Raw genomic sequence first — 26,941 nt, 5'->3', positions numbered from 1 at the left:
CGACATTTGCGCTACCAGGCACCTGGTGCTKTGTCCCAGTTTGGGACCCGCTTAATGCCCGTCTGTGGCACCTGCTTAATRTATAGGAGAGCCTTGGAAGGAGTATATGGAATTAAGTAAGGAAATAGCAGGAGGTATGGCTGCCTTAGTAAAGCCAATGGCATAAGCTGTAGAGTTGTCTTAAGCTATAGCGATAAAAACAAATAATTTGCAATCTTAGTTTCTCTTTTTTCCTATGGAATGATAGGGAACTATTTAAGACAGGCTCTGGTTTATGGAGCATGAAGAATCTTGCAGGTGGTTTAAGAAAACAGGTAAATGAAGCAATTGTTTTTTAAAAAAATAACTTTACTTTGCAATTAGCATAAGAAGATTCAGCATAAAGGATATCATAAGAACATTTGAGAACAGCAACTTAGCAAAAAGCTTTATCCTGCTCAAAATTCTGGATATAATGTGATTTAACCTACTGGTTACTAAAACCCAAGGATTGGCGGTGGTGTTCCTAAACGTGCAGCTGTGAAAACGTGCAGTTAATGGAGAGCTTGGGAGCTGCGAGAAAGCACGGCCGGGGCTGCACCAGAAAGCAATTCCTCCTCTGCTTCTCGATTAATGGCGAAGCAGAGCCGTGGAGCCGGTCACCTTCCCTTCATGCAAATATGTGCATTCAGTGATCACAAAAAAGTGCAAAGCCCAGACCTCTTTTGCCTCAGTGGTATTTCACGAGGATTTGGGGTCTAAAATAGAAAGAATCCCAGGGGAGTCTCTCGACAGCGTCTGGCCAGCCGGGGAGGGTTTTGAGCTGCCTGCCGGCGTGTGATTTGGGTGGATTTGAAGGGAAGAGGTGTGCCTTTTTTTCCAGGAAACCAGGAGGCACAAAGGGCCTCTTTGGGCCTCTTCTGCTGCTTTGGTGGTAGGAAGAAACTGTGTTTTATGTTCCTCGGGTATTGTCTGCAGCAGAATAAATCGTGCCCAGAGGAAAACGCCCGGTGCAGGCTCGGAGGCGGGAGAGTGCTAAGATTTTCCTGGACAAGTTAGCAAGCCCTTCCTGGCTTGCAGTGTCCTTGACAGCAGCTTTGCTACCAGAGCATGAACACAACCTCATTGCATAAATGCAGGCTCCAGTTCAGTTGTCTTATAGTTATAAATTGATTAAGCCGTTGATTTGTTGCAGACATCAAAAATTAGAGGGATTTCAAGTGTGGGAGTCTGCTGCAAGACATGGTTTTGCATAGTTCCCCGTACAGTATCAAGATGCTTTTCCTACTTTTTAAAAAGGCAAACAGGCTCCCCAAACTTGCAAAGAAAATCACATGGCGTAAACTTGGGGACCCAGACGTGCTTTCCAAGTACAGAAAGGAAGGCAGAAAAAGGACCTAAGCAAAGAAAGGAACAACGGGAATGAGAACACTCGACATGTGGAAAAACACTTGCAAGCAAGTCTAAGATCAAGAAACCTGAACTGTCAACTGCAGACGGTGGTGTTTGTGCATACRTTTTAATCCATGTTTGTACAGTGCTTTGAAGGTGTAAAGTGTCTCAGAAATGCGAGCTTCTTATTATTGCTGTCATCTTAATTTTCCATCATTTTGAGTATCATGAGAAATCCGTGCAACAAGTGGGAGTTCTTCCGAAGCTTTTTAGTTCATTRTTTTCAGTCAGATGTCTCAGAGGAACCTTATCTGATACAAAAACATACGGTCGCTATGTAATGATACACAGAAAGATGCAGGCTGATACACCACAGCTGGTGAAGTTGACAAGTAATATGTATATTATAATTATTTTCAAAACTCTCCCTTCAAYGTGAGGTGGGGAGGATAAGGGCCAGAGCAGAGTGCATGCTGCAAAGCAAGCAGCCTTGAGAGCCTTGGGCCGAGGTTATGTTTTGTGCGTGTTACTTATTCTAACAATATTGGGAAAACACAAGAAGGGAAAGCATGTGGATATTTTCCAGGATCTGAATGATACTCGAAGGAACAGGGCTGTAATTAAGTGTCCTTGCCTACTGAAATATGTGTACGATTGCTATGGGATACTGTAACTAGCAACATCTATCTGTCTATTTTTAAAGCTAAAGCAATAAGCTGTGCTAGTGTATCCGATGCCTGTGCATGTGCTTGGCAAACACCTTCTGTGTGGCTTCGGGAAGGATGTTTTTACCATTCCGAGCCGGATCAGCTGAGAGATGGGTATGTCTGAGCCCTTTGCAGAATGCACTGAATGATTTCCATGTTTTCCACACACAATTGCAGAGATTTGCATTATTCCTTAACAGATTAATTATGGACAGGCATGCACGATATTTTTTCTTGGTTGCACAGTGATTCTGTATGCCAAGAAGCCGCTGAAAGGAAGCGGAAAGAGTGGGAGAGATTATACGCGGCGGGAGTAGTCTGCCACAGAGCTGCGGATTATTTATTGCTGGCTGCCTTTGATAAGTAACTCCAGCTGGCTCTGATTTTCTTGGTGCTGCCCTGCTGCTTTGATCAGCAATGAAACTGTTAATAGTGCTGACAATTAAATTAATGTCGATGGGCATTACGGCCCAAACTCCCCGGGGTGAGCAGTGGCAGCTCGCACCCGTCGGGGCTGTTGTTGCAGGTTTTCTTCCATCACACCACCGTGCTGGCACCTGTTTTGAGGGTTTTCTTCCCCAGTCGCTGCGGTTAGAGAGCAGTGGGGCTCGCAGGCGCGTGTGCTGGCATCAGTGCCCTTTCCTCCTTCTTCCCCAAGAGCTGCCCCTGTCAGCCGGTCAGCTAGGTATAAACTGGAATTACTAGCAAGAGCCCATGTGAAAATGCCTTCTCCTTGCATTGCTGTTATTGTTCAGAGCAATTGGCATCCGCTGCTGGTAATTTTATTCAGGTGAAACTCCCAGCCTCCTGATTCTGCCCTGTGAATGTATTGCTTGGCGAGTAGGAGTCCTGCTACTAAATACCGCTGTTTCAAGATGCGAAGCAAATCCTTTACAAAATGACGTCTTGCCTATGCAAGCGAGTTGCACTGCTTTTAACTGCAGTTCTGTAAGACTGAGGTAACCCTCCCGTGGTGCCAATTCAGCTCTACCGGTATGGACACGCTCGCACCAGTGTAGCTTGTTCCCCCGTGGCAAAGGAGAACAAGCTATTCCAGTAGAGCGCGCTTCCGTCTGGCTGCGACTGCACCGGCAGAATCATATCAATAAATATTGCTTTAAATTTACCGTAGGTGAACCGGTGCAAAATCGCGCGTAGCACCAGTCTTGGGCTGCAGACTGCCTCGGCGGCTCCTTGACGCGCCGGTTCCTGATATGCCGGGTGCGCTGCGATCTTGTCTTTGAAGGCTGAAGTTGTGGTGGAAGGATTTAGCGCTGTTTTGCCTGCCGTGATTTGCAGTTAAGAAACTAAAGACTCRGCTGGTATGTTGGCTGTGAAGTTGGGACGCCTGAGTCATGGCCGTGGTTTTAAATAAGATAGAGATGACTTTGTTTTCAGACTGGTTACTGGCCCTTGTCTTCATTTGCAGCATATTGGTGTTATAAGGGGGCCATGACAGGGATACAGATTACTGTAATACTTGCTTGAAAATGCCTTTAAGCTGTCAGGGAAGAACAGAGGTGTTTAGCGGTGCTGGAAATGAGGGCCCCGAAGAGCCATTTACAGCGGTGGAAAGCGAGTACCTAGCAGCTGCGAAATGCTTGGCGTTTGTGTCTGCGGTCATCTGCTTCGGTACGGGGCAGACCTGAAATCAGCAGGCAACGCGTACGGGGAGAAACTTTAAAAAATGCTGATCACACACTGTAATTCCCAAATATCATGGTTTATTGATGGGCCTTTCCCAGTGAGGCTGCTAATCTGGCTTATCAGGGACCTACCTAAAGATTCTAGGTTTTTTTTCCTCTACCACAGAACGAAGAAGGCTGTATGACCCTTCTAGTCTGCAAGAGGAGAGGTTGTTTTAGGGCAGGTTTTTTAGGCTCAGGTTTTGCTGTTTCACTCTGCTGGTACCTGGCACAGTCTGCTGCTCCATTTCCAAACGTGTCCGTGTCTGAGGGGCTGCTTGGGACAGAAACCTGATACACTTTTTGGCACAGGGACAGCAGTACTACCTGTTTGTACAGCTCCTAGCACTCTGGGTGCTGTGCTGGCTGATTGCTAGGCGATAGTATTTATTGCTGAGAGCTGGTCATAGTGCGAATTTGTGCCTTGTGGGGGAGTCTGTTATGGGCACACAGCCTGGGATATTAAGGGTTTTGTACCTTTTGGAGGCACTAACAAGTCGAAAACTGTCCCTCTAGCCTTTTCCCGTTTTAAGTGCTTCCTTGCTTCATTTTGGAGATACTTGTTTCTTTGTCCCCTTGTTGCCATCCGAGACCTTTCAGATCCTTTCCATCGGGGTTCCTGTTTTTATAAACCCTCCAAGGTGGGAGCTTCGGAGCCTGATGCTGCAGTACAACCAAGTTGTCCCCATCGGCTCCGGTCACCACTGCTCACCACCGCTCGTTGCAGGTCTCTGAGCTTGCCCCCGTTTTGGCCCAGGGCGCCCACCTGGCGCTCTCAACCAGGGAGGCAGCATCGATCTGTTAAAGAGGCCCCCAAACGTCCCCAGTTCAGAGTATTTTCATTTGCAGTGGTTCGTTTCTCTTACAGTCACAGTGCAGCAGCTGTGGCTCTGGGTTTTGTACAACATGTGCAGATGGAGCCTATGACATCTTTTCAGTTATGGAAGGGATGAGCTGGCCAGCCCCACACACTCGTGGGCCCCGTAAAACCTGCCTGCCCCTCTGCAGCAGCTCTCCCTGCAGCTCCCTCTTCATGGCAGAAGTCACTGGCGTTTCCTGCTAGTGCCCGCTTCTTCTCAAGCGATTGCCGCAGTCCGTGCTGGAAAGCGTCRTCTGGCAGGTGGCTTTTGTGCACCTCCAGGGCTGGTAGCAAGGAGGGCTTGCAGCTCGGTGGTATTGTTTCATTTCAGTTGGGGCTTTTTGCTTGAATCTTTCCACGCAGTGACCACAGAACCCCCTCGTGTCAATGTAGGTTAGCTTTGAGGTGATGGGAGAGGTGCTCGGTCTGGATCCCGGGGCTTCGGCTTGTTCTTCGTCACGGGCTGTATGGTCAGCCGCCAGGCTGGGAGCCAGACCCTGCCATCGCTGGCAGCACAGAGGGTGCCGCGGGCATCGCTGGGACTAGCCCAGTGTAAAAGCGATACGAGGGGAGGGTGGCTCAGATTCTCGATATCGGCTGTTTCCAACTAACTGCCACTGTAACATCGGGTGCTCCTAAAAAGCAAGCTTGCAAGCAGCATAAAACACATGCAAGTCACCTGAGGACCTTCCTTTTCCTTTTCCATTGAAATGAAATCAGGGGCAAAATGTGCGCAGTGTCACTACTGCTTCATTCCTGCGATTCTCCAAGGCTCTGCTTAGGGCTGGTAACTCGCACAAAGAGATTTTGCCTGGCTCCTGCCCCCCACGCACACGGTTTGTATGAGTAATGGAGGAGTCAGCGGTGCAAATATGGGGACAGTAACTATTTCAACAGGTAGGAGGAGATGAGCAAAGAGAAATGCATGGTTAAATTTGTATGATGTGGGTGTGTTTATTCACCTGCTTACCTAAAGCTTGCTCCAGTTGGGGGAAAAAAAAAAAAAAAAGAAAAAGACACATTGCAAAAAGTCTGTCCTGCCTTCTGGTTTTCACTGGGTAAATTGTGGAGGAAAGGGCTGTGGTGGGCATGGAGAGGTTGTCAGTGAGTCCTCTGGGCTCGATTAACGTGGCATAAATCTCACCCGAAATGCTCTTTGTGGGTTGTCTAGTTTCCTTCCTCCCACAGAGATTTTTAATTAAAACCCAATGACCAAAATAACTGCTGTGCTGCTTTTCAACTGTCGAAGGAAGAGCTTGATGCTCTCGTCTGAGAAGCGGGGAAGTTTATGCAAAAACGCGTACTGTGTTCGTTTCCATTGAAGTGTCTGGGGTAGCAGCTGTATCGAAGGCAGTAAAGGTGGCGCGCTACATTTAAGCTGCTGCACAGCAGACGCTGGTAATTACAGTGACCAAAAGTCTGAAAAGCAAAACAGGAGACACATAAGGATCTGTTCAAAATAGATGCACATCCTTAAGATGTATTTGGTCGTGTTTATTTGGCCCTCCTTGTCCAGGCCCCTGAGGTTTACAGGGCTGGTTTGGGTCTGACAGGAGAAACAGCAGAGCAGAAGACAGGAAAATTCAGCGTTTTTGGAGCACCGTGCCACAGTGCTCGGTGACTTCCCCATCTCTGGGCTGCTCTTCGGATGCAGATGGTCTGATCGTTTTTGTTTTCTTACAAGGGAGCGCTATTTCACAAACAAGGGACTCATGTCAGGAGGACGCTGTCAAGCAGATAAGTGAGTCTGAAAATTAGCTTGGTATTTCCTTGTAACTGTGTAGTGGGAGGGCAGCCCCGAGGCGCAATCTTTTCCAGATTTAATTACATAAAAGCAGAGGTGGGTATCATAGAAAGTCATCAGCCAGGCTTGCAGTAGTCGGCTTTTTTTTTTAATGTCATTAAAGCTTGAAGTAGGATCTTTCTATTAAAAGGTAATATGATCTCATTACGTGATTTAGATAGCAATACAAGGCTGTAATGATGCCGCTTAATATGCTCTTTTTAAAGAAAAATATCAAACCAAAAAAAAAATGGCCTTGAGGAGGTGGGCCGCTGCTGCCGGCGGAGAGGATTGCGCCGGGAGTCATCGGTGGCGTGGCTAACAGCGCGCGAAACGTGCGGGGCGCTGGCGGGAGGCGCTCCCCCGCGTCGCAGGCGGGCGTCGGGCAGGTTGGTGCGTCGGAGGCGGACGCGCTTCGCAGCCGCGCTTCGCAGCCGCGCAGCTCGCTGGCGCTGTGCGCGGGAGCGGGAGACTCGTCCCCCGAAACGATACGGCTCCGGGATGCGTTCGCGAGCAAACGAAGCTCCCCGGTGCGTCGGCGATCAGTGCTAATAGCAGCAATAAAAAAGAGTCGGAACGCTTCGTATCGGCTTTTCGGSTGGGCGGTTTTTGAGTCGTGTGCCCAGTGCCTTTGGGCTTGCTGTTCTTTGTGCAGAAATTCGTAACGRAGCGCCTGTTGGTTGAACTAGACCAAAGCTTTCAGTGCTCGGGGTCGCTTTATTTTTTGGTGCCTCGCACCCGCAGAAGTCGGGGGAGCGTTGCCTTTTGCTCGGAGCTGCCGGCTGGCCCGGAGCAGTGCCCTGCWGGCTATACTCGAGTTAGCTAGGTCAAAGCTAAGCTATGCTTTTGTGCATGAGTGGCGCTTACGCTTACATTTAAATTAAGGTATATCTCTGACAGCCCCTGGAGTTCTTCCTAAATTTACTAGCAAGAATCAGCTGTGGTGTCCGTGTGAATCACTGTCATTTAACTGAAATTTTAATTTAAAGGAGAACACAAATATTCTAGACAAGCAGAAATTTGGAGGGAGACGTCCAGTTCCTGGGCTTATTTCAAAGCAGGCATTTACTGGAGTTTCTGGGCTAGTGCGTGATAGGAAAATGGCATCGGAAGAGCAAAGGGCATCGGCGAGGGCACGTGTCTTCCTATACATTGCACGTGTGCTTGGTGGTGCGTTTTCCTTGTTTAAAAGACTGCCAACTACTGATACCAGTAGCAAATAATAGTAGGCTTCAGATGAAAGATCAGTAAGATGGGTAAGCATTCAGATCCTTGGTGTTTGCTGAACCACTGAGAGTTACGTTTTGGTTGTCCTCAGCTGAATGTATTAGCACATAGGATTACAGCACTGAAGAGGATTCAAAGAAAGCACCTTACGAAGGCATCTGCATAGATGGGTGCTCTGAGAAACCGCCCGAGCAAGACATCTAGCCAGTAGAGATGCCTTCAGGAACTGGGGCCTAAAAGAGATGGTGCAAAGTGTGATTTACTGCAGCTAGAGCAAGGGGCGTAAGACGGAGGTCTGTAGGAAAGCTGTTCGCTGCTGTCTTTTGCTGACTGCTGGAGACTCTCATCTCTCTGGCGACCTAGGTAAAACATTGAATTCTGCATCTGCCTGCTGTTAGCGGGGCAGTAATTAAAGCAGATGGGTTAGTTATAATTACAGCAAGTGAGGTATGATCTGTGTAGTTAGCGAGGGGAAAGACCAGGGAAATTGCTAAGTCAGGAGAGGCCCCTCAGTGCTGGTGGAAAGTTTAATATGCTTAGTTAAATGAATAGCCTCCTGCATAACAATCAATTGTGGTTTAAAGGTCAGAGGAGATGGATTTAAAAATTACTAAGCATTCATTTTGGAGACCCACTCATTGATATTCTTATTCTGAACAAAACTCTCGCCAAATTTTTACAGAGTAAACTACAAGTATTTTAAGACAAAACACATGAGGATTGTGTATTTAGTACTTATTGCAGTACACAAAGCCCATTCCTAAGCTGTAGAAGCRTGGTGTTCCCTCTCCCAAATACAGTGAGACTTCAGTGCCAGGCTCTTGTTTGCTYGCAGGAGACATTTGTCCAGATCAGAGGTGATTTGTAAGATGAGATTTTCCTAAACATCAAAGAAAAATRTTTTGCAGTTTATGTTCCTACCTTGAACTCTTTTAACCCACRCAAATAAGGACTCCCAAAACTAGTAACCTGGGTTAATTTTTTATCTCAGCGTAGGCATTTGGTTCCTGCTTTTGTCTTTAGTTGTGCTGTTCATGGTCTTTGCTCATCCTGGAGGAAGGTTGGTTGTGAATCTACTGAGAAGATGGGACATGCAAGTGCTACCCGGGTGCTGCAGGGGCTCATCAGCCAGCCCCTGGGCTTGCTGAAGCAGCTGAGAAGAATCTTTACTGATGCAGACAACCTTAATGGTGCAAACCACGGCTTTGTTCTGTGATTGCAGGTCTGTGTTCTTCAGTAACCCGCCTTGTTTATTCCCCTCGGTGGACCCATCACGAAGCTGAGTGAATAACTTCACTTTTTCAGGTTCTGACAAACAGCGTGATGGCCCAGACATTCAGAGTAGGCTATGAGAAGTGTGTTTTGCCACGTCCCTAACCAAAAACACGRGTTGTTTAAAGAAAAATTACTTGCAGGGGCACTTTTCACTGTATCTGGTTTTGTTTAACGGTGAACAGGGGGTGGTTTTCCAAATAACTCTCTTTCAAATAGCTATTTTAGCAAAAGCTTCCAGAAGTGAATTTCACAGACTTTGAGTTGACTAGTAGTTTGTCAGCTGATGTAAATCACCACTGAACTAATAATTTACCCCTGTGGAAGATACGTGCTGCTGTTTCTTCCTGTGAATAGTTGGGACACTAATAGCTGGAAGCATATCTGCTAACAATTTGCCTTCTCTTTTCATTCATGAAAATTTTAGCTCCTCCGGGTTAATTGAATCAGGAAATGTCAGTATCTTTAGATTAAATTTTCCTTATTGATGCAGATTCTAGAGTAAATTACTATTGTGAATACAAAATATGGTGTAATTTGATTTCTGGAAAGTATTTAACGACCAGAAAAAGAGAAGGTTGTTTGGAACAAGCCTTGAATTAATTAAGAGCCCCCTTTAACTAACACAGGCTTCTTGGCTATGCCAAACCTTTAATGAACTATTTATAGAGATGTGCATATTTCCAGTCTATTTTAAAATGCTGAAAAGGACAGTAAGCAAACCAATCTACCCACCAGTTTGCAGAGGGTAGGGGCAGCATAATGCCTGCACAGTGTTTAACTCGGTGGTAATTACATGTCACAAACCTAGAAAATTTAAAGATGGAGCCAGGAAAATTCCCGCTCCCCCCCCCCCCAAAGCCTTGGGCCAGATGCTAAAAGGTGCCACAATCTTCCCAGCAAGCACRGAAGGCCCAAAGTGCAGAGAAGCTGCACTGAAAGGCGTCTCTACAGCAGGATATCGCAGCTGTAAGGGTTGCTGCTTTCACCCCAAATGGGTCCAGCATCAGAACTGGAGAGCACTGGCAGCCCTCATCCGCTGTAACRTGGAAACTGAAAAACTACTACTATTCTTGCCAGGTTTCTGTTTTGTTGGCTGTTACTGAAGCCATTTGTGAGCAAAAGGCACTGTTAGGTACTTGCACTCTGTTAAGTTCCCCACTTCCAAGGCCTTGTGTTTCATGATAGCTTGACTCAGACTCCATCTGCTACGTTTTTCCTTTCTAAGAAGATAAAGTAGTCACAAAGACAAGGTTAGCGAGAAGTTTATTTCTTGCTACTGAATTATTTATTCTTCTTTAAGACCTGGCGAACAGCTCTAGCTTAATAGTACATTATGGCTTAAAGAGCTGTCAACGCGCAAGGGGCAGTCTTGAAAAATACTCTGTTTAGTGGCTCTGTCAATACCCTCTGTATTACCTTTCCTTCATTTTTATGATCAAGACCACATAATAGAAGGCCAGAAATGACCTGAGCAGCACACTTCAGTAAAGGGACATTTAGTATACCAAAACACGAACAGATCTGGCAACCAGATACATTTCATACAAGAGGTAAGATGGAGATTTTTAGCAATAAGGTTAGTTTTCTAAGAGAGCTTGTAGATTCTGTATCACTTGGAGTCTCAAAATCAAGAGACGACATTTTAGACAAATTCCCGTCTCATCTGCCAGGTTTGGATTGGAGGCAGGAGTAGGGGGTGAAATTTGCTGCTGTGTGTCCCACAAGTGGTTTGGTTGTATCACAGCAAGTTTCCTTTTTGGCCTTTTGGAATTCTTGCCCAATTTTGCTTTCTACCATCTCTTTCTTGAGCCCTCACAGAACTGGCTTCTGTGAAGCATCTGTCATATCCTGAAGTAACCTGCAACACATTGATTTAGAAATAGATTTGAGTTTCAGAACGACAATGTTGTCCTCAAATCAACCATGCAAGATTTGAGTCCAGGATCAAAAGCACCCATGTCTAGAAGTGTATCTTCCGCAGTTGCTTCTTTTTTATCTGGTATTTTATGACTGGTTAATTTTTGTATGTCTTCTAGATAATTGTGCGTTAATGGTATAAAAGTCACCTTAGCACAAGGCTATATTCTTGGCACCCCTTGCATGTGGCCCCTCCCGTCTCGCAGGTGATTTGGGGCTGAGGCTGGATTATTTGGGCATCTAGAGAGCTCTGGAGTAAGAAATGCTGAACTCTCCTCCCAGTTTCCCATTAAATCACTTCTGAAAATTGCCCTTGGTTCTGACTGCTCAGCATCACCTACCACTCTGCAGAGCGTTATGGAAGTCACCAGGTTAGGCAGGCAGACCCTTATGGGCAGAAACAGTACGTAGCTCTCTGGGTAAAAGTGAGCTTGCTTGCTTCCTCCGCCTCCCCTCCTCCCTTGTGGCATGYGCTGCTTATGTTGGATTCCCTGGTGACCTATAATAGTCCGTAATACTGGCCTTCTTTCAGAGGGCAAGGATACAGTTCCCCTTCTCTGCTGACCACTGATTTTTTTTTTATAGCTTTTAAGAATTTAGTCTCTTCAGGTTTTCTATCCCTGTGAATACAGATCTGTAAATTTCCTTGACTTTTGCCAGTGGTACAAAAGGCGCTGGGAGGTGGAGGAGGATGAAGCATGGTAGACATGGATGCATACTCACACAGACAAATGCCTTTGGGAAACCAAACCAAAAATTGCAGGTGTTTTGTAGAATCATAATGATGTGAACTACATTTTATCCCACTAAGGATCAAAGTATCTAATGTACAAAACCCTGACATACTAAAAAGTCCTCTCTTACAATTTTGTGCTGCACTTTCTTGTAAGATCTTGTAGGTTAAGCCTGTCTGTCTCAGCCTTTCTCTGAAAAATGTCAGGGGAGTCTAAGACTGGAAGATTTCAGAATATGAGTGGTGGGTCAACATCTGTCTCCTCTTTTACCCCAAATAAGTAAGTGTCAAGGTGCACCATATAGCCCATTGAAGGAAAGGTCCATGTGCTGTCAACTTTTAGCAGAAGGGAAGCCCAGGAAAGTACAAACAGTAAAACAGCCTGTTGGGTGAGGCTCTGCACAAGGAGGGAGCTTTTTCCATCAGGTCTCCGTAAAGCAGCTGGAGCATCTCCATGTCAGCTGCTCCTTGAAAATAGGCCAGGATGATGGTGACATGGCATGGGTGTAGGGTCATGTGCAGGCAGCTAGTGGACAGACCCGTGGCTGCTGTGTCGCAGTAAGCTTCGGCCACTGGAGAGGTTTGGCCGCAGAGAACCCATTTCAAGTAGAATCACTACAGCTGAGCTTTATGGTGAAAAAGACACGAGCTGCTGCTGTAAGTTTATAATGAGATCTGTAAGAGAAGAGCCGGAGCTTATTACAGGCTTGAGAAAGGTCTTTTCCTTTGCGATTGCCTGCTGGCTGAACAGGACAGCAAGATTTCTTGTTGTCAAGTTAGTGGCTTAAGTAAGCATGGGAAGGAGAGAGCATCAGCATAATAATTCTGTCAATTATCCTGTGGCTGAATGGCATAAAATAATAGGTGAGGGGAATGGTAAAACACTGGTTTCCCTGCATAATACGTATAGCAGGAGTTGAAAGGAGATGTAATCTAGTATATCCAATTAGACAGGCAACCTACTCTTGCTTTGGTGCCTACAGGAGCTTTGCCACCAACACCTATGTGGGCTGGTGGCAGTTGTCAGCTGGTGTCCTGTGTTATTGATGCGACCAAATGATGCTGGATGCGGCTTTTTTTGTCCCCATGTCGAGAAGGGTCTCTGCCATAAGGGCAGGATGCACAGAAGTGCTAGTATTGGTAGCTCGGTCCCTAGCCAGCTTTGCAGTGGCCTGAATTGGGACTCTGAGTGGCTTTGTACACCATCAGCTTGGCCTCTCCGGGTCCCTGTGTCTGGGGAATGGGTCCCTTGGGTCTACTTTTGCTTGGAGCTGCTCAAGAGCAGTTTCAGAAGGGAGAGCAGTGATGGCCTTTCTGGGAACAAAGGCAGAAAATAGCTCAGTATTAGCATTCCCAAAGCAGTTGTTTAGTCCCGGATTATTTTTCAATATTCTGCTTTGAGACATGTAACTAGCTGCATTTTCTTTCTTTCTTTTTCTTTTTCTTTTTAAGTTAAGTTTAATTTTCCTCTTTCCTTTCCTCCCCTGCAGCTCTCTGCTGTCAAAACACTATCTATGCCAAAAAAAAAAAAAAAAGGTTATTTACGATGCCAAACATAAGGAAAATAAATTGCCTGGTGCTCTGGGGATGCCATTGGCCACAATGGGAACACGGGGACTTTGGGAGCCTCAGTGTGTGTTTGCAGAGGGTTTCACTAGGCAGTTGCATTGCGAGTCACGCGAAGCAGTGGTGGTGAAATACTGCTGATGACTTGTTAGCGTCTTACACCCACATCACTCGAGTGGGAGTGATAACGCGTTGCGTTTCTAGAGGTGTCCTCAAAATGCCATGTGGACCTGGCCTTGTCCTCCCTTTGTGGGGCTTGTGGGGGTTGCACTTCCCTTGTACGGCAGCAGTACTGCCTACGGAGGTGGCCAGCGTTTGGAGGTGACAGGCCCTCAAGCCAAGGGTTGACCTTTCCGGGCTCAGAAAGAGCTGCTCTTTGACATGGTTTAGTCAGCGCAGCTCACTTTAGTGGGAGCAGGCTGGGCAGTGTTTGCCGGAGGCGCTGGTGGCCCTCCAACCGAGGGACAGCAATGAAGAACCAGAAGTCACCTCTGTAGGGAAAAAAAAATAATAAAAATGTCATGAAATATAATTATGATAAGAAATATTATTTTGATAACCCAGATGAAGTACAGCAGAGGAGTCCCTCGCACAGGGACACGTTCATCATGCTCTCATCCCCCTCCTGAGAGAGGAAGCAGCCCTCATGGTCTGTAATGCTGGTTATAAAAGAAATAAAAGCTATAAAAGAAGTCTTTAATTTCAGTCAGGGTAATCTAATGCCTTAGCCAAGTGGTGGTAGATAGCACAGAACCACTAGGCTTGCGTGTAGGGAGGCTTTCAGGGAGACCCACACTGTTCTTTAAGGCTTGTCTTACTGATCAAACTGTGAGGCTGATCTAACTGTCGTTTTGAAGAAARTGGAAATTACTTACTTGTATGCGCTCCCTTAGGAGATAAGGGCAGGAGCGGCATGGACCTTTTCTGTGCTAGTGCCCTGCAGATCCCCGCTTGCTGCTCTCTGTTTCTGGCAGCCAGTCTTCCTCCAGGCAGCTCTAGCTAAATCTTGGGGGAGATGCTTAACTCTGCTGACACCGATGGTGTTACGTTTATGAAAGAAAGAGGAATTTTAGCTGCTGTACATTGGATAGGCCCACTAAGTAGCTGTTCAAGGATCTCTTGGGGAGTGGAGGATGTTACAGTGGCAGGATTCACTGAGGAGCAGTGGCCTGCTTCAGTGCAGTTTGCAAATACTGGGAGTCAGCAGATTTGTAATTGTAGCTTTCAACTAATACCACTCTTTTTTGTTTGGTTGATTGGGCTTGCTTTTTATTTTTTTTTTTTTTTCTACATAGCCTTCTGGTACACTATAAAAAGATCTGTCACGCTATTTAGGATGAGGTTGCTTTGAAGCAGCGGAGTCATCTGGGAGTGAAACCTGTGTCTCAAAATGAACTATTTCTCTCTTTCCTTTTCAGAAAACCCCCACAGCTCATGCCATGAAGGAGGAGAACTTCCTTCGGCGCAGGTTCTCCCTCTGCCCGGCCTCATCCACCCCTCAGAAGGTCGATCCTCGCAAGCTGACGCGCAACCTCTTCTTTGGGGCCGACAACGACATCTACCCAATCAGCCCAGGTGGGTTTCTGCTGTGCCGGTGCCGAGCGTCTCCTTTCTTCCTGCAGTTGTACCACCTGTCTTGCATACCCAAAACCTGGTACAGACCCTGAGGTGCTTGATTGCAGATAAGGTGATTTTTTTTTTGACCGGGAAACAAAAAGAAATAAATTAATGTGGAAGTGAGAGAGAAGAGGTTCCTGCAGCGTGAGTATCACTGAGTATCACCGCCCAGCAGTCAGTGCTGCTTACCCAGTGCTGGTTCTTCCACTGCCATGGTGCTGAGTGATAACGGAGGGCAGCAGAGTTGGGGTTCAAAGCCCTTTGAACGTGGCATGGCCTCATGTTTCAGAAATGGTAGTGTTTTGGGGCATTTCCACTTTGAGACACTTGGTGTGTTTTGCCCGAAATGTTAGGCTCTTTTAAGCTGTTTGCCTGGGATGCTTTTCAGACTTTTAATGGCAGGTTTGCCTGCTCAGATCCCAAGCCCAGGATAAGTATTACAAGAGCAGACTTTCTGTGATCAATGATCTGTAAATATTTACAAGCGCTTTTCCCAGTACTGTTGTCAGTTTGCAGCAAACTGCAGGCTGGCTTTAAGTGTTCTCTGTACATTTTTTGCTTTAAATCTTATAGACAGCGTCTAATCTGGAGGAAATAGAGCTCATTTKATTGTTTCAGTGTTTGTTGCTTGCAATAAACAGTCAGTTGAATCTCTGCCTTTGATTGCAGCCTACAAACAAGGCTTCAGCTCTGATCTGTGAACAGGCACCTTGGGCTTGGTTGAGGGAGCTGTCACAAGTTTGCAGAGATGTCATTTGTGGTTGCCATGTCAGTGCTAAATAATCAAACCTCACAGCACCTTGGTGAGGTCTTGAAACGCTGAGAGGTAGAGAAAGAACATAGCATGTGTCAAAAGCCTTCAGTGCTCATCTGTGCGTAACACTCAGCAGGCTCTCTGGGCTTTGCAGATGTCAAGCAAAGCCAGGCTTGGGTTTCAGGAGCTRATCATCTTTCAGTGAAAAGATTTTAAGGGCCTCTGACTTTGCAGGTATCTCTATTTGTGAGTCCCTGCTTCAAGGCAGTGAGGAACCTATTTTCAGCAGTGCCAAATAGTCCTGGCTGCGGCTGAGATCATTGGAAGCTTTAACAACCTTTTCATCGTCAAACCAAGGGCAGCTTAAACGGGACACTTAAAATCTCATACATCTCAAACCTGCAAGGACTTCTGAAAAGCTGGCTGCCAGTACGTATAATCCATAATCCATACAGATGTGTAGTAAGTAACAGCCTGACCTTTGCTGGGCTTAACAGGAGCTAGCATGCGTGAGGGACACGGCCCTCGTCATATACCAGAAGAGCATAGGCCAAAGAAACCCTTTTTAAAGGAGAGAATGCCCTTCTTAAATAAACAGACTGGGGGATGTCTGCACAGAAGGTGTCTAGATTTTCTTCCTTTCGTCTTTTTCCCCATCTTCATCATACTGCCTCGTCTCTGTTTGCCTTAGGTTTCCTGTAGGAAGTAGCTGTCATTCTTCACATTCAGTCAGTCTTTTGCTTTTCCTGCCCCATTTTGCTCTGAGCTTTCCTACTTCCTTTGCACTTTCTCCATTCCTKGTGAAGGATGCAACTATGGATAAACTGCAGGTCTTGAAGCTGCTTCCTATCTCTGTCTCCCACTTTTTTGTTTTACATGAACTTTCAKTTCTTGAGTATTTTCCACGCAAGCGTATTTTGCTTTCTGGTCCCAGCAGACTTTGTTCACAAGCAATTTCTTTTCTCTTTCTTTGACTTCTTYCCTCTTGTTTGTATATATAAGTCTTTATTATGTAGTAATTAAGAAGTTTGAGGAAGATGTTCTCTGGTTTGTAAACTTGGTATAAAGAGAAGGACATTAATTCATGATCCTTGCCCATGTCATCTTTTCACATAGCAAGGAGGGGAAAGAAACTTTCTCTCTTCTCTTTCTTCAGTGGGTAGGATGTTTGCAAGATGGCAGAAATTTATTGGAGGAGTAGCTAAAGGAACTTTCAGAGAACCTTTTTTGCTTTTAATAATTGATTATACTGTGAGATCACATGTGGTCTTTAAATAAAAACTTAGAATTGCCTATTTGCATCTTAGAAGAAGCACTTTAATGAATATGGGAATTTCTCTGTGATAAATGCGTTGAACTAAATTTCAGTCTGGTGTACACCATGTGGCTGATATTTACTGCAGCAGCATTCACGAAATTGGGGCAGGTTTTATTGTTGATAGATTTACCACACATCAGAGCCTGCGTTTTCTCTTGTAGTTGACCAGCTACTTTATCAAAAAGTCTATAAAAGAATTGCTCTTGCAATGTGGAGCTAATACTTCAATAATCCAGTAATTTTGCTTACCACTGATCAGTCATGCTTGCTGTGTTATTCTTTAAACAATTCTTTGTAAATGCTTGCTGTGTTATTCTTTAAACAATTCTTTGTAAAGAAGAAAGGAAAATTTGCCTGTAGGATTGGTGCACAGCAGAAAACCAAAGGAAGGAAATAGTCTTCTGAAAAGGATCTGGATATAATAGGATAAAAGAAAGTATCAGTCATTCAACTGTACAACTCCCAGACTGTAGTGTTTTCTTCAAACTGGGAATTTTCTTCATAATAYGTTGAATCCTCTTTCCATACTCACTATTGATTCCCTTTCTGAAATCCTACCCGTTACTTGGCACAATACTACTGGACTACTTAGTGCAGGACCTGTCCTAGCAAGTTGTGTTAGCAGCCAGCCCTTTAAGCCTGAGAGAGCCTCAGGTCAGCTTCTGGTGTGGGTACGGTTTCTTTGGTCAGGTGGATGAGAGCTTCTGCTTCCATAGGCAAATTAATATTTACATGCTTCTATGTTTTTATGTGTTTTCTTCTTTATTTTCTCAAGGTGGCGACGTATCTTGTCCTCTGAGTGGGACTGGCTCTTTTGAGCTTTTGATGCACTTAATTATGTGTGTGGCTATTTGAGAAACTGGCTGAGAAGGGGTTCAGTGTTGCTGGCTTTCCAGTCGAGGGCTGGCTCTMCTTCGGCAAGGCTACAAGTCTGCTTGAGACAGCTAATACAGTTCATTTTCAAAAAGTAGCCTTTCCCTTGCAAGTGCCAAAATGCTTAATATGTTTGACATAAGGAATTAGTATATGCCACTCCGTAAAATTATTTTTTGGATCTTTATAACAAATGTGTGTAGGAGTGAACAACTGCATGTTCCTATTCTTCCTAATTCCCTCTGAGGGATGGTCTGGAACCTCAGAAACATCTAAAACCTCATTGTTTAGGTGCAAGTGCTTTCAACTGTATACCTGAGAGAAGGCAAAAATCTCTAACATCCAGGCTTTTGGTATGGATATCAGCTTGGAGTGAAGCTTTCTTTAAGAAATGAGACATTAAAAAGAATGGATGTGAATTCTGTTATGCTAATTGATGCCTTTCCCTCAGAGCAGGCAGCAGCTGACTTGCATTAACTTTATTTGAACTTTTAGACCATATGTTACTTTCCCATACAAGCACAGAAGAAAACTCTTCATGGGAAACAAGTGCAAGTACTACAYGGCTTTGTGAGTTTATTCCAACCGCCTCTGCCTCCATCTGGGAAAATGGGAACTGCAGAGAGGAGAGCGCCATCGGAGAAAGAAGAGGAATGGGAATTCAGGTCTTAATCTGTGCACAGCAGTTCTTACAGCCATCACACTTGTCACAGTGGCACACTGGGCCAGGCAAATATCCGACCTCTTAGGAATTTCCCCTAGCCAATCTGCCTAAGGACATCAGGCTTCTGAGTGCTTTCACTAGAGACTGGAGTTCTCAGRGGAGGAGTGATAAACTAGATTGAGATCCAGGTTCCCAGTTCTAGGGCCGCCTTCCTATGTGACCCTATGACTCCTCCACTCGCCTCTACCTCAACTCTCCATCTGGGCGATGCATGTATTTCCCTCTACGCTTAGAGGTAGTCGCCTTCTGCATCAGCTTGTTCTCCCTCCTGTCCCATGGTGGACGTGCAGAACGGGACTTTGAGCATAATTATTTTTCAGTGAGCTTCTACTGCTAGCTTTTCTCACGGTGTTTGGCTTCTTCAGTGTCTCTGCTGAAGGCTGCTGGAGACACTGCGGCTTCTCACGCGTCTGTGGCAGCTCCTACTGACTTTGGGAGAACCAGGGTTTCCCTCACTAGTTTTCTATTTGATGTTGTTTCCAAGCCTTGTCCGCACAGAGAGTTTAAATGCATCTCTCACAATTCCCATGTTTGCAGTGTGCTGTGAATGAATTGCATTCCACTGTCTTGGTGGTTCTTTACCGCAGCCAGTATTGAATCTCTAATTGCTAACAAWTTTGAAAGGAAAACTATGTTGCAACTGGATAACAATGACTGTCTTGACACTAAAAAGCTAGTCTAATCAGATGCTATTTTTTGGCTTTTTAATAGAAGCTTTGTACCTTCTTTTACTTTAAGGATGTGATTACAGTTGGCAGAAAAAAACACTATTTGTCATTTCATTTTATTGCTTGGACCAGGGCTACATATGCTAATACTAGTATATAACATATGTAATGTACTGAGAGTTTAGTGTATATATAGATAGTGGAAAATATATCTCCCTACAATGATTGGAAAATGTTACGGTTTTCAGAAATGCTCTTTGTTAACTGAAACTGTTTCTTATTGTAACAAATAATGTGGTTGGAAGACACTGATCTGCAATATTTTTTCTTAATTATGTCTAGATGAAGTTCTGTCTTCTATAACATTTTATGATCATGGCTATTATTTGTCCAACAAAGCATGCTATCAAGTGCATCTACGTAGAGTTGCCAGATACTGACCAAGAAGGCCAAGAAGGTATTGAGTAGCTTCTTATTAACAGGATACCATCTATTATTTGCTCTGAATGAGGCATGAGATGTATAAGAAAAAAAAACAGACTGTGGTAATGTAGTTAAAGATTACATCATGGTGCAGACACATGAGGGGGCTGATTAAGGATGCATAAGCAACCTGATTTCTGGTGTTTTCTAGCCATTGCATGCAGGACTCTGCAACCATCACGGTGGTTTACCCTACTGTTTTCAGGTATCAGTACTGAGCACATGAACCTAGATTATTTCAAGCTCTCTGAGGTCTGCGCATGTGGTCTTGGTGTGCCTGGTGTTGCTCCTGACACCTGCTCTTGCTTTCTTTTAGCAGCGGCCCTCCTAGAGCTGTAAGTTAGCTGTGATTTTTCCACAGAAACCCTCCWTTTCTGAATTGTGCTGCTTTGTTGCAGGGAAGGACGTGGAAGGGAACAGCCCATCAGCACTGAAGGATGAGACTCCACAGACGCCAAACTCCATCAGTAAGGTATGGGGGGAGAGGGACGTGGCCCTGCTCATGCTTTCATTTCTCCTCAGGCTGACTTATTAACCAGTTCTTACTCTCTTTTTTTTAATTTTAAAGTAATTGAGAAAGCATTTACTTCTGTTCCTGTGGGAATTGTGCGTGCATATTTTGAGACAAAGAAAATGAGCATTTGGACAGCTTCGTTGGCACAGACAAGTCCATGGTTTCCTCAGTCTTGATAGTGTCTACCACAGGAGAGTCCTGCTTATCTGGGTCTCCTGTGGCTGTGCATTAGATGTGCACAATTATGGTTGTAAGGGTGATTTTGTTAGCAGAGGTGTCTCCTGCTGTTTCTGGTCAGCAAGGCAATTGTAAAGCTTGATTGTTTTGGAAGAGAAAGTTTTATTTAGTATTTAATGTATTGTATATCATCCAAAACCATAAACCCAGATCCAAGGGGAGGGCTTTGGGGCTCAATGCAGCAGGAAGGGAATGCAAACTAACCAAACTTTCCTGAATCCACCATTTCCATCCAACCTATTATGGAGAGGTAAAATTGGATCTGAAGACTCTAGATCTAGGTGTTCAAAACCTGGCTGTAAATCTAGAGTTAATGAATTTGATTTTTGTTTGATTTCCTGCAGAGATGGAATCAACTTTTCAATCTAGGTCTGACTCTGAGACTCATGTACAGGGTTTTTGGCTGCAGCTCCCTAACATGTTTCTGGAGAATAACTAGAAATAGAACCAAAGCCTGTTAATAAATTTTTAACTAAATTTATTCAGCTATGAAGCTATAAAATGCAAATGGCACCAGCTGAAATGAAAATATAACACGAATGAAACAGCTGGAGACAAGTGATTTCTTATAATATATGACAGTGGCTTTTCAAATATGTTTGGCTGTTCTTCCTGGGAGCTTGCAGACCATTGTGCAGGGGTGCCCTGGCAGAGACCAGCATGAGGAGGTGGTGACCAGAGGAGCGATAAGCATGCAGAGGCTCCTGTTCGTGTGTCCTCTGCTTCTGCCGAAGCCTGGCCAGCTGCAGGACAACCTTGGTTTTGATTTTTCAGGCAGGTTGGTTCCTTGCGGGAACCCAGCCTCCTACTTAGCCTGGCAGTGCCAGAAACGCGGAGCTGTGGAAAAGGCCAAGGCCTAGGCAACTGCATTCACGGCTTGTTTCAAAGCCCGATGTTTCAAAGGCTGTGCAGTGCATGGCGTTAAAATCACAATGACTTTAATCTCTGGTGAGCCGGTCAGTGTGGCCACAGGACAGTGCAAAGCATGGAAGTGCTGTCCTAGCTGGAGTGTGATTTTTCAGGTGCATGGCAAACACAAGAGTAGGAGTGTGTTTCTGAGAGATGTCCAAGAGAGAGCATGGCCCAGACTGATTTTGCAATAGTCAAAATTTCCTCTGGAGTAAAAGGCAGATATTAGGGCCCCACACCCCCAAAATTCAACTTTCCTACTCGCTTCTAGTATTGCAAGCAATTTGGCAACTGAATGGGCCAGAGCTGGGTTGTTCTTTCCTGGTTGACCAGTTTGCTTAGATACGTGCCGTTGGATCTGGAGACTGCCAGTGGTGACTTTGCAGTTTGCTGGACGTGTGCTGGATGCCCGTCCATCTCACGTGGCCAGGCTGTATTGCACACTGCCTTGTTCTCCTGCAGCCCAGTGGTTCTTCTGTTTTGCTTTGCTGGATCAGTGATAGGAGGGAGTCCCTGCTGTGTGCCGTGTCTTACTGTACAAATTTAGGCAAACAGTGAGTTAATATTGGGTTTTTCGTGTCTATTCAGCTCTAAGATTACGTAATGAAACCTTGCWGTCAGGTGTCCAGGACTGTAGGTAGCAATCTCAGAGTATTTCAATTTAAAAATAAATAGCGATTTCAACAGCCTGAACTGAAGGAAGGACTGTGTACTAATTGGGTCATGTTTAGATCACTGGAAGCAGGGGGAAAATAAGTTTTAGAAACCACATTGTAGGGTGTGCAGATTTAATTAATGGATTCAAAAGTAAATGTACTAGGTAAAAGCACCCATTCAGCAAAAAGAAGAGAGACAGAGTTATTCCTTGGGTAAGCCTGCTGAATACTGGAGCCTGATTTGGTAGTGGGAGAGGCACTTTCAAATCATAGATTTGCAGTGCAGATACCACAAAATAAAAGCACCTGCATTTGCCTGACTCTTCAGGGTATTTCTTCAGCCTGTCCTGCAGACTGAGTGTAGGGAAAACATGGCAGAAGAGGTTCATAGTAGTAGTTAAACATAAAAAAAAAAAAAAAAAAAGGCTGACAAGGGCCTCTGCCTGCTTGGAAGGGTGCTAGAGACACAGATACATGCTTACATGCTGGCCAGGCCAGCAGCAGGTTGAGAGATAGCTGAGCTATGAGGATGCTATTTCCATCTACCTGTGAAAATCTGTTTATTCTCATAGAGATACTGAGTTTGCCTCTACAGTATTTCTCCCCTATAGTTCAACATTGAGAGTGATACCAGGTAATGTTGAGCTAGAATAAGTGCAAGCAGCTGGTCCAGTTCTGGCAGAAAGGGAAGATTTTTAGGTTTCCCACAAAGAAAAAGCCATGAATACTTACCTGTATTTGCCCCAGTGGGTGCAGCTGCCCTTGTGAACCAGTGCGTCCAGCATTGCTGCATTGCGATGTCTGCTGACCCATGAAGTGCCAGCTCTTCACCCAGCAACGTGAAGGGTAGGAGAGATGACCAAGTGGTCAGACCCTACACTGGGGCTTGGAGACTTTGAGCTCCCAGCTTGGCCACGCATCTCTGCATTACCCCAGGCGGATGAACTGCATTTCTGTTTCACTTCTGCATTGGTGGCCTGGGGGTGGTTCTGCAGCTCACGCATGCAGGGCATGGCCCCCCTGTGTGATAGAGYAGGCTGAAGGTGTCCCTGGTTGAAGCCATCTAATTGCCATCACACCTGAGCTTCCATCCCCTTTTTCGAAAAAGAAAAAAGAAAAGAGAAGAATATTTTTGTTTGCTTACTTCTTCCAGGTTGTTTCTCATTTTAGTTTCTCTTTTGAGAGCCCTTTAGCCTTGTTTTCTAGGAGCAGTGCTCACAGTGAGGTGTGAAAGCATCACTGAACTGTCTCTAAGCCTCAAACTCCTCTCTGCAGCCAGGTAGCGCAGTTGCCCCATGCCTGCTAGTAACCAGAGATGCTTTTCTCTCTTTGGCGCTGTAAACATCCTTAAAGGCACCTTTTACTGCAGTCTGCAGTGTTGTATTCTCTCTTTCCTCCWTTCCTAATCAATATTTACCTATTTACTCTAGTGTCCGGAAACCTGTTGTGATCTTTGGATAAGCATGCAGAGAGCCCACACAGAGTTGAGGTGTATTTTAAGGGACTAGCCAGGGAAATCTTGAAGCTGGAGCTCAGTGGCGCTTCACTCCTTTCAGTCCCACACTGGCGCCACAATGAAGTCTAAAATTATCACGCTGTGGGAGTCTGGCTGTTTCATGCATGGTTATATGATGTACAGAAGGGCAAAGCTGAGATTGCCTGGCTCCTCATGAATGAATTTTTCCACATGCCTGAATAGTTCAAGACTTTGGTAATCTGAAATACAAACCTAAGTGGTTACTAGAAACGTATTTTAGCTGCAAAGGAGTTATAAGCAGTTTATATTTATTGTTTGCTAGATATAGTGATCACTTGATCACTCCTTAATAGAGCAGCTGCAAAGCCTATGAGCTCTTAAACTGATCCTTCATTCTCRTGCGTTTAACCCAAGTTAGTTATAGCCAGAGTTACATTTGAGACTACCATAAAAAGTGATTCATGGCTCTGGAAAGCTGCAAGGGCAGCTCTCCTCCTGCTCCTTCTGTAGCAGCAAACCAAGGAGTCGCTTGTCAGCTCTGATGACTGGGGAAATCAGCTCGGTGAGGCTCAGGAGTGAACCAGCCCTTGGTGCACGCTAAGAACAGCCTTAGGGGAGAGCCTGGCCACCCCAGATGGTGGTGCTGCTAAGCCAGAAACCATGCTGATGTTTGATAGTTTATGCTGCAGGTATTGCAGATGCAGTTATTTTAGAAATAGTTGTCTCTATCAAGATTTAAGCAAGTTATTTCTTTCTGCCACCATAGTCATCTACTGTGGCAAAATATCCYAGCCTCAGCAGGAAAATGCCAAGTAGCTGAAGAAGATATTTTTCACTGAGAGCTGCTGCTGGGGGTCACTGTCCACTCATTTCAGTGGAAAAGACAACAAAGATAACATATACCACAGAAAGCATGGAAGGCTGGAGGTACGTAAATACAGCAAAGCCCTGAGGAAGACACRTCTAGCATGATGATTTCTGTTCTCATCAGCATATGTAAGGTTGGTTCCTGGGGCAAGGCACAACAGTGCATTGTTTCTTTAGTTCTATGYGTAGGGTTTTAGGTAATCACTATTGTCTGCCGAGGGTTTGGAGCTAATTTCAGGTAGGCAGAGATTTATCCTGGAGTAGCCCAGAAAATCGCATAGCAGAGGGGTGGAATTCTGCACTGAGAAGAAAGAAAAATGGAGATTCTTAAGTTAGGCAGGCGCAGGCAACCCCTGAGACTCTTGGGCACCTCCTAGGGTGCGATGTAGGCGATAGTAATTGGTCACTTGTGCAAAACAAAGTCTCGGGGTTGCTGACTTTGGATAAGCCRCAGCAGTCCTATCATATCATCTTGGGTCAAGAGTTATCATAACCCCTTACTGTAGTGTTCCTGAGGGCGGAGGGAAAGGTAAATGGAGGTGCTAAAATCAAAAGATTCGTGAAATAATTTGTCGAAGCATAATTTTAAGCTGCAAGTCCAGTTGTTTCTCATCACTCATTTTCTTGATTTGTTTAAAGTTAGCCTGGGAACAAAAGCTACATCTAGCATTTGCTAGAGGGGAAGGCAAAGCTTTGCTGGAGATTTTCTGCTCAGAATTACAGCTGTATCAGTCACATGAAGCAGCATCATTCTCAGTGTGCAACTTCTCCATCTTGCCTAAAATATTCTTTAAATATTCTAAACTTGTAGAACATTCTTCTCATGAAAGACACACTTAAATGATTCTATAGGAATCCCATGAGGTCTGTGACTTTTTTCTTTAATTACTATAATGTGATGCAACAGAGCAAAGCATTCCACTAAAAAGCAATATAACTTGGGATTTTGAGTTGCTGGGATAGATCTTCTGACTTTCAGCAATGATTTTTTCCCTAGATATTGCTGTCACTTCAGTTATTTATTTGTATATTCTTTTTAATTAGTGATCATCATTGCACTATTTTAGCCTTGTAAACATCCTTATTGCATCTTTGTAACATCACTGAAATACAGGGAATCCTCTTGCGAACCAGGAAGTTTGAAGTGAAAAATAATCAACTTGCTCTAAAACAACACATTAATTGCAAGATAAACTTTCCTAATCCAAAGTTTGTTTATTGATGGGAATTGTTTCCTTGACTCTACTGTGCTTTGGATGTGCTCTTATTGTCCACCATTTTACAAAAGGCCTGCCTATAATAAATTCAAGACAAAGTTGTTTATATGCTTCTGAGATATCTGTGATAAATCACAAGTGACATTTAAGAAGCACTTTACTTGCAATATTAGACTGAGCTTCTCTGTAGCATTGATACTACCTGAAGAGCTGTTATTTCATCTGTTTTATTTCTGCATTGACACAGATTGTAGCAATTATATGTAGAAAAGATACTGGAGACATTACATGTGAACAAGGAGATGTCTCCCATGTGATGACTATTTTTACTTCTATGAAACAAAACTTATGACCCCAACTACTTTTGTTCTGCCTTTAAATTCCCTTCTGATTTCRTCTTTCTTCACTTAGATACAGAGAAAAGAGAAGAACAACTTGTAAGCCCTCACTGCCATTGATTTGTAGATCACATCTTGAGAATGACTGTGTTTAAAAATTTCTGACTTGGAATAAGTCTATTTGTCTTTCATTATACACTTCTTTATGTCCATTCTGTGTAGCAAGAGTTTCTAAACAAAATAAAATATTCCCCTCTGTTTCCCATGATGCAGCATGCTGAGGGGCTGGCATCCTCCACACCAGAGCTGATTGCAGCCTGTTTCCCTATGAAGTGATTTGGTTCCTCTTGGAAATGAAGGCCAAAAAGACCTGAAGTTAGAGTAGCTTTATGGTCAGAGCAGTGCAGCGTTGTTTTGCAAAGGCCTTCAAGAAATGATAGTGTTGTGATACCTGCTGCCTGTCMTCAGTGGAGCTCTACATGACTGAGATGAAAGGCAACAGAGACCTACTGGGGATAAAAAGTGCATCTCAATGTGTAGTACAGCCAGGCATCACCCAGCAATGCCACCAGTCCAGCCTGGAAAGGATGGGTCTGGTTAGAGTACAACGAGAGGCGACACTTTTCTACCCTTWTAAGTGCTGAGGCGTGGCCTGAAAAAGTTTTTGGCTGTCTACTGTCTTCTAGCCTTATCATTTTGAGAAGCAGTATATGAAACATACCCATGGCTTACCTCATTAGAATATCCCTGTCATTAATTTTTTTTAAAGAATACGAGTTCACTACACTCCCCATTGTATGAAGTCCCATCTCTGGTTAGTACTGTTCCTGCGGTGTTGCAGAGGGAGAGGGCCAGACTCTGCTATCCTGTACATATCCCAGTCTCTTTGAATAAATTACTGTGATGACAAAATGTTTCTCCTTGTTTTCTACCAGGATGAGCAAGGCAGGTCAACAGAAGAACATCATTAAATACTTTTAATGTGTCTTAGTGCTGTAAAGCCTTGCTGTGTTTTGGGGATCTTTACAGTTTACGGCCTGGATTTACTGAACTTCACACCTACCATGAGATACCTCAAAACTRTTATGAGAGATTCATGTAAAAATACGAAATCATATCGTTCATCAAAATCAACTCAGCGGGTTAAACCTGGAGAGAACTGTATG

At 44.6% G+C, this 26,941-nt stretch overlaps 1 protein-coding gene across 5 annotated transcripts in view; it reads left to right on the top strand.

The window, feature by feature from the left end:
* The window catches only part of OSBPL5 (oxysterol binding protein like 5), a 111,242-nt gene that overhangs the window by 39,774 nt on the left and 44,527 nt on the right, over positions 1-26,941 (top strand). For all 5 annotated transcript variants that reach the window (XM_085317103.1, XM_085317105.1, XM_085317102.1 and 2 more), the window contains 2 exons: positions 14,542-14,698; positions 19,959-20,032. In XM_085317103.1, coding sequence (XP_085173229.1) covers positions 14,563-14,698; positions 19,959-20,032 — 210 coding nt within the window. In that variant the 5' untranslated portion in view covers positions 14,542-14,562. Of the gene's footprint in view, positions 1-14,541; positions 14,699-19,958; positions 20,033-26,941 lie in introns of those variants that run through there.

This window comes from Rhea americana, unplaced genomic scaffold (genome assembly GCF_003343005.1).
Source record: "Rhea americana isolate MKP2758 unplaced genomic scaffold, rheAme1 scaffold_49, whole genome shotgun sequence".
In the NCBI taxonomy this organism is placed as follows: domain Eukaryota; kingdom Metazoa; phylum Chordata; class Aves; order Rheiformes; family Rheidae; genus Rhea; species Rhea americana.
Note: the sequence above shows the minus strand (reverse complement) of the source record. Positions and strands in the feature narration are given on the sequence as shown.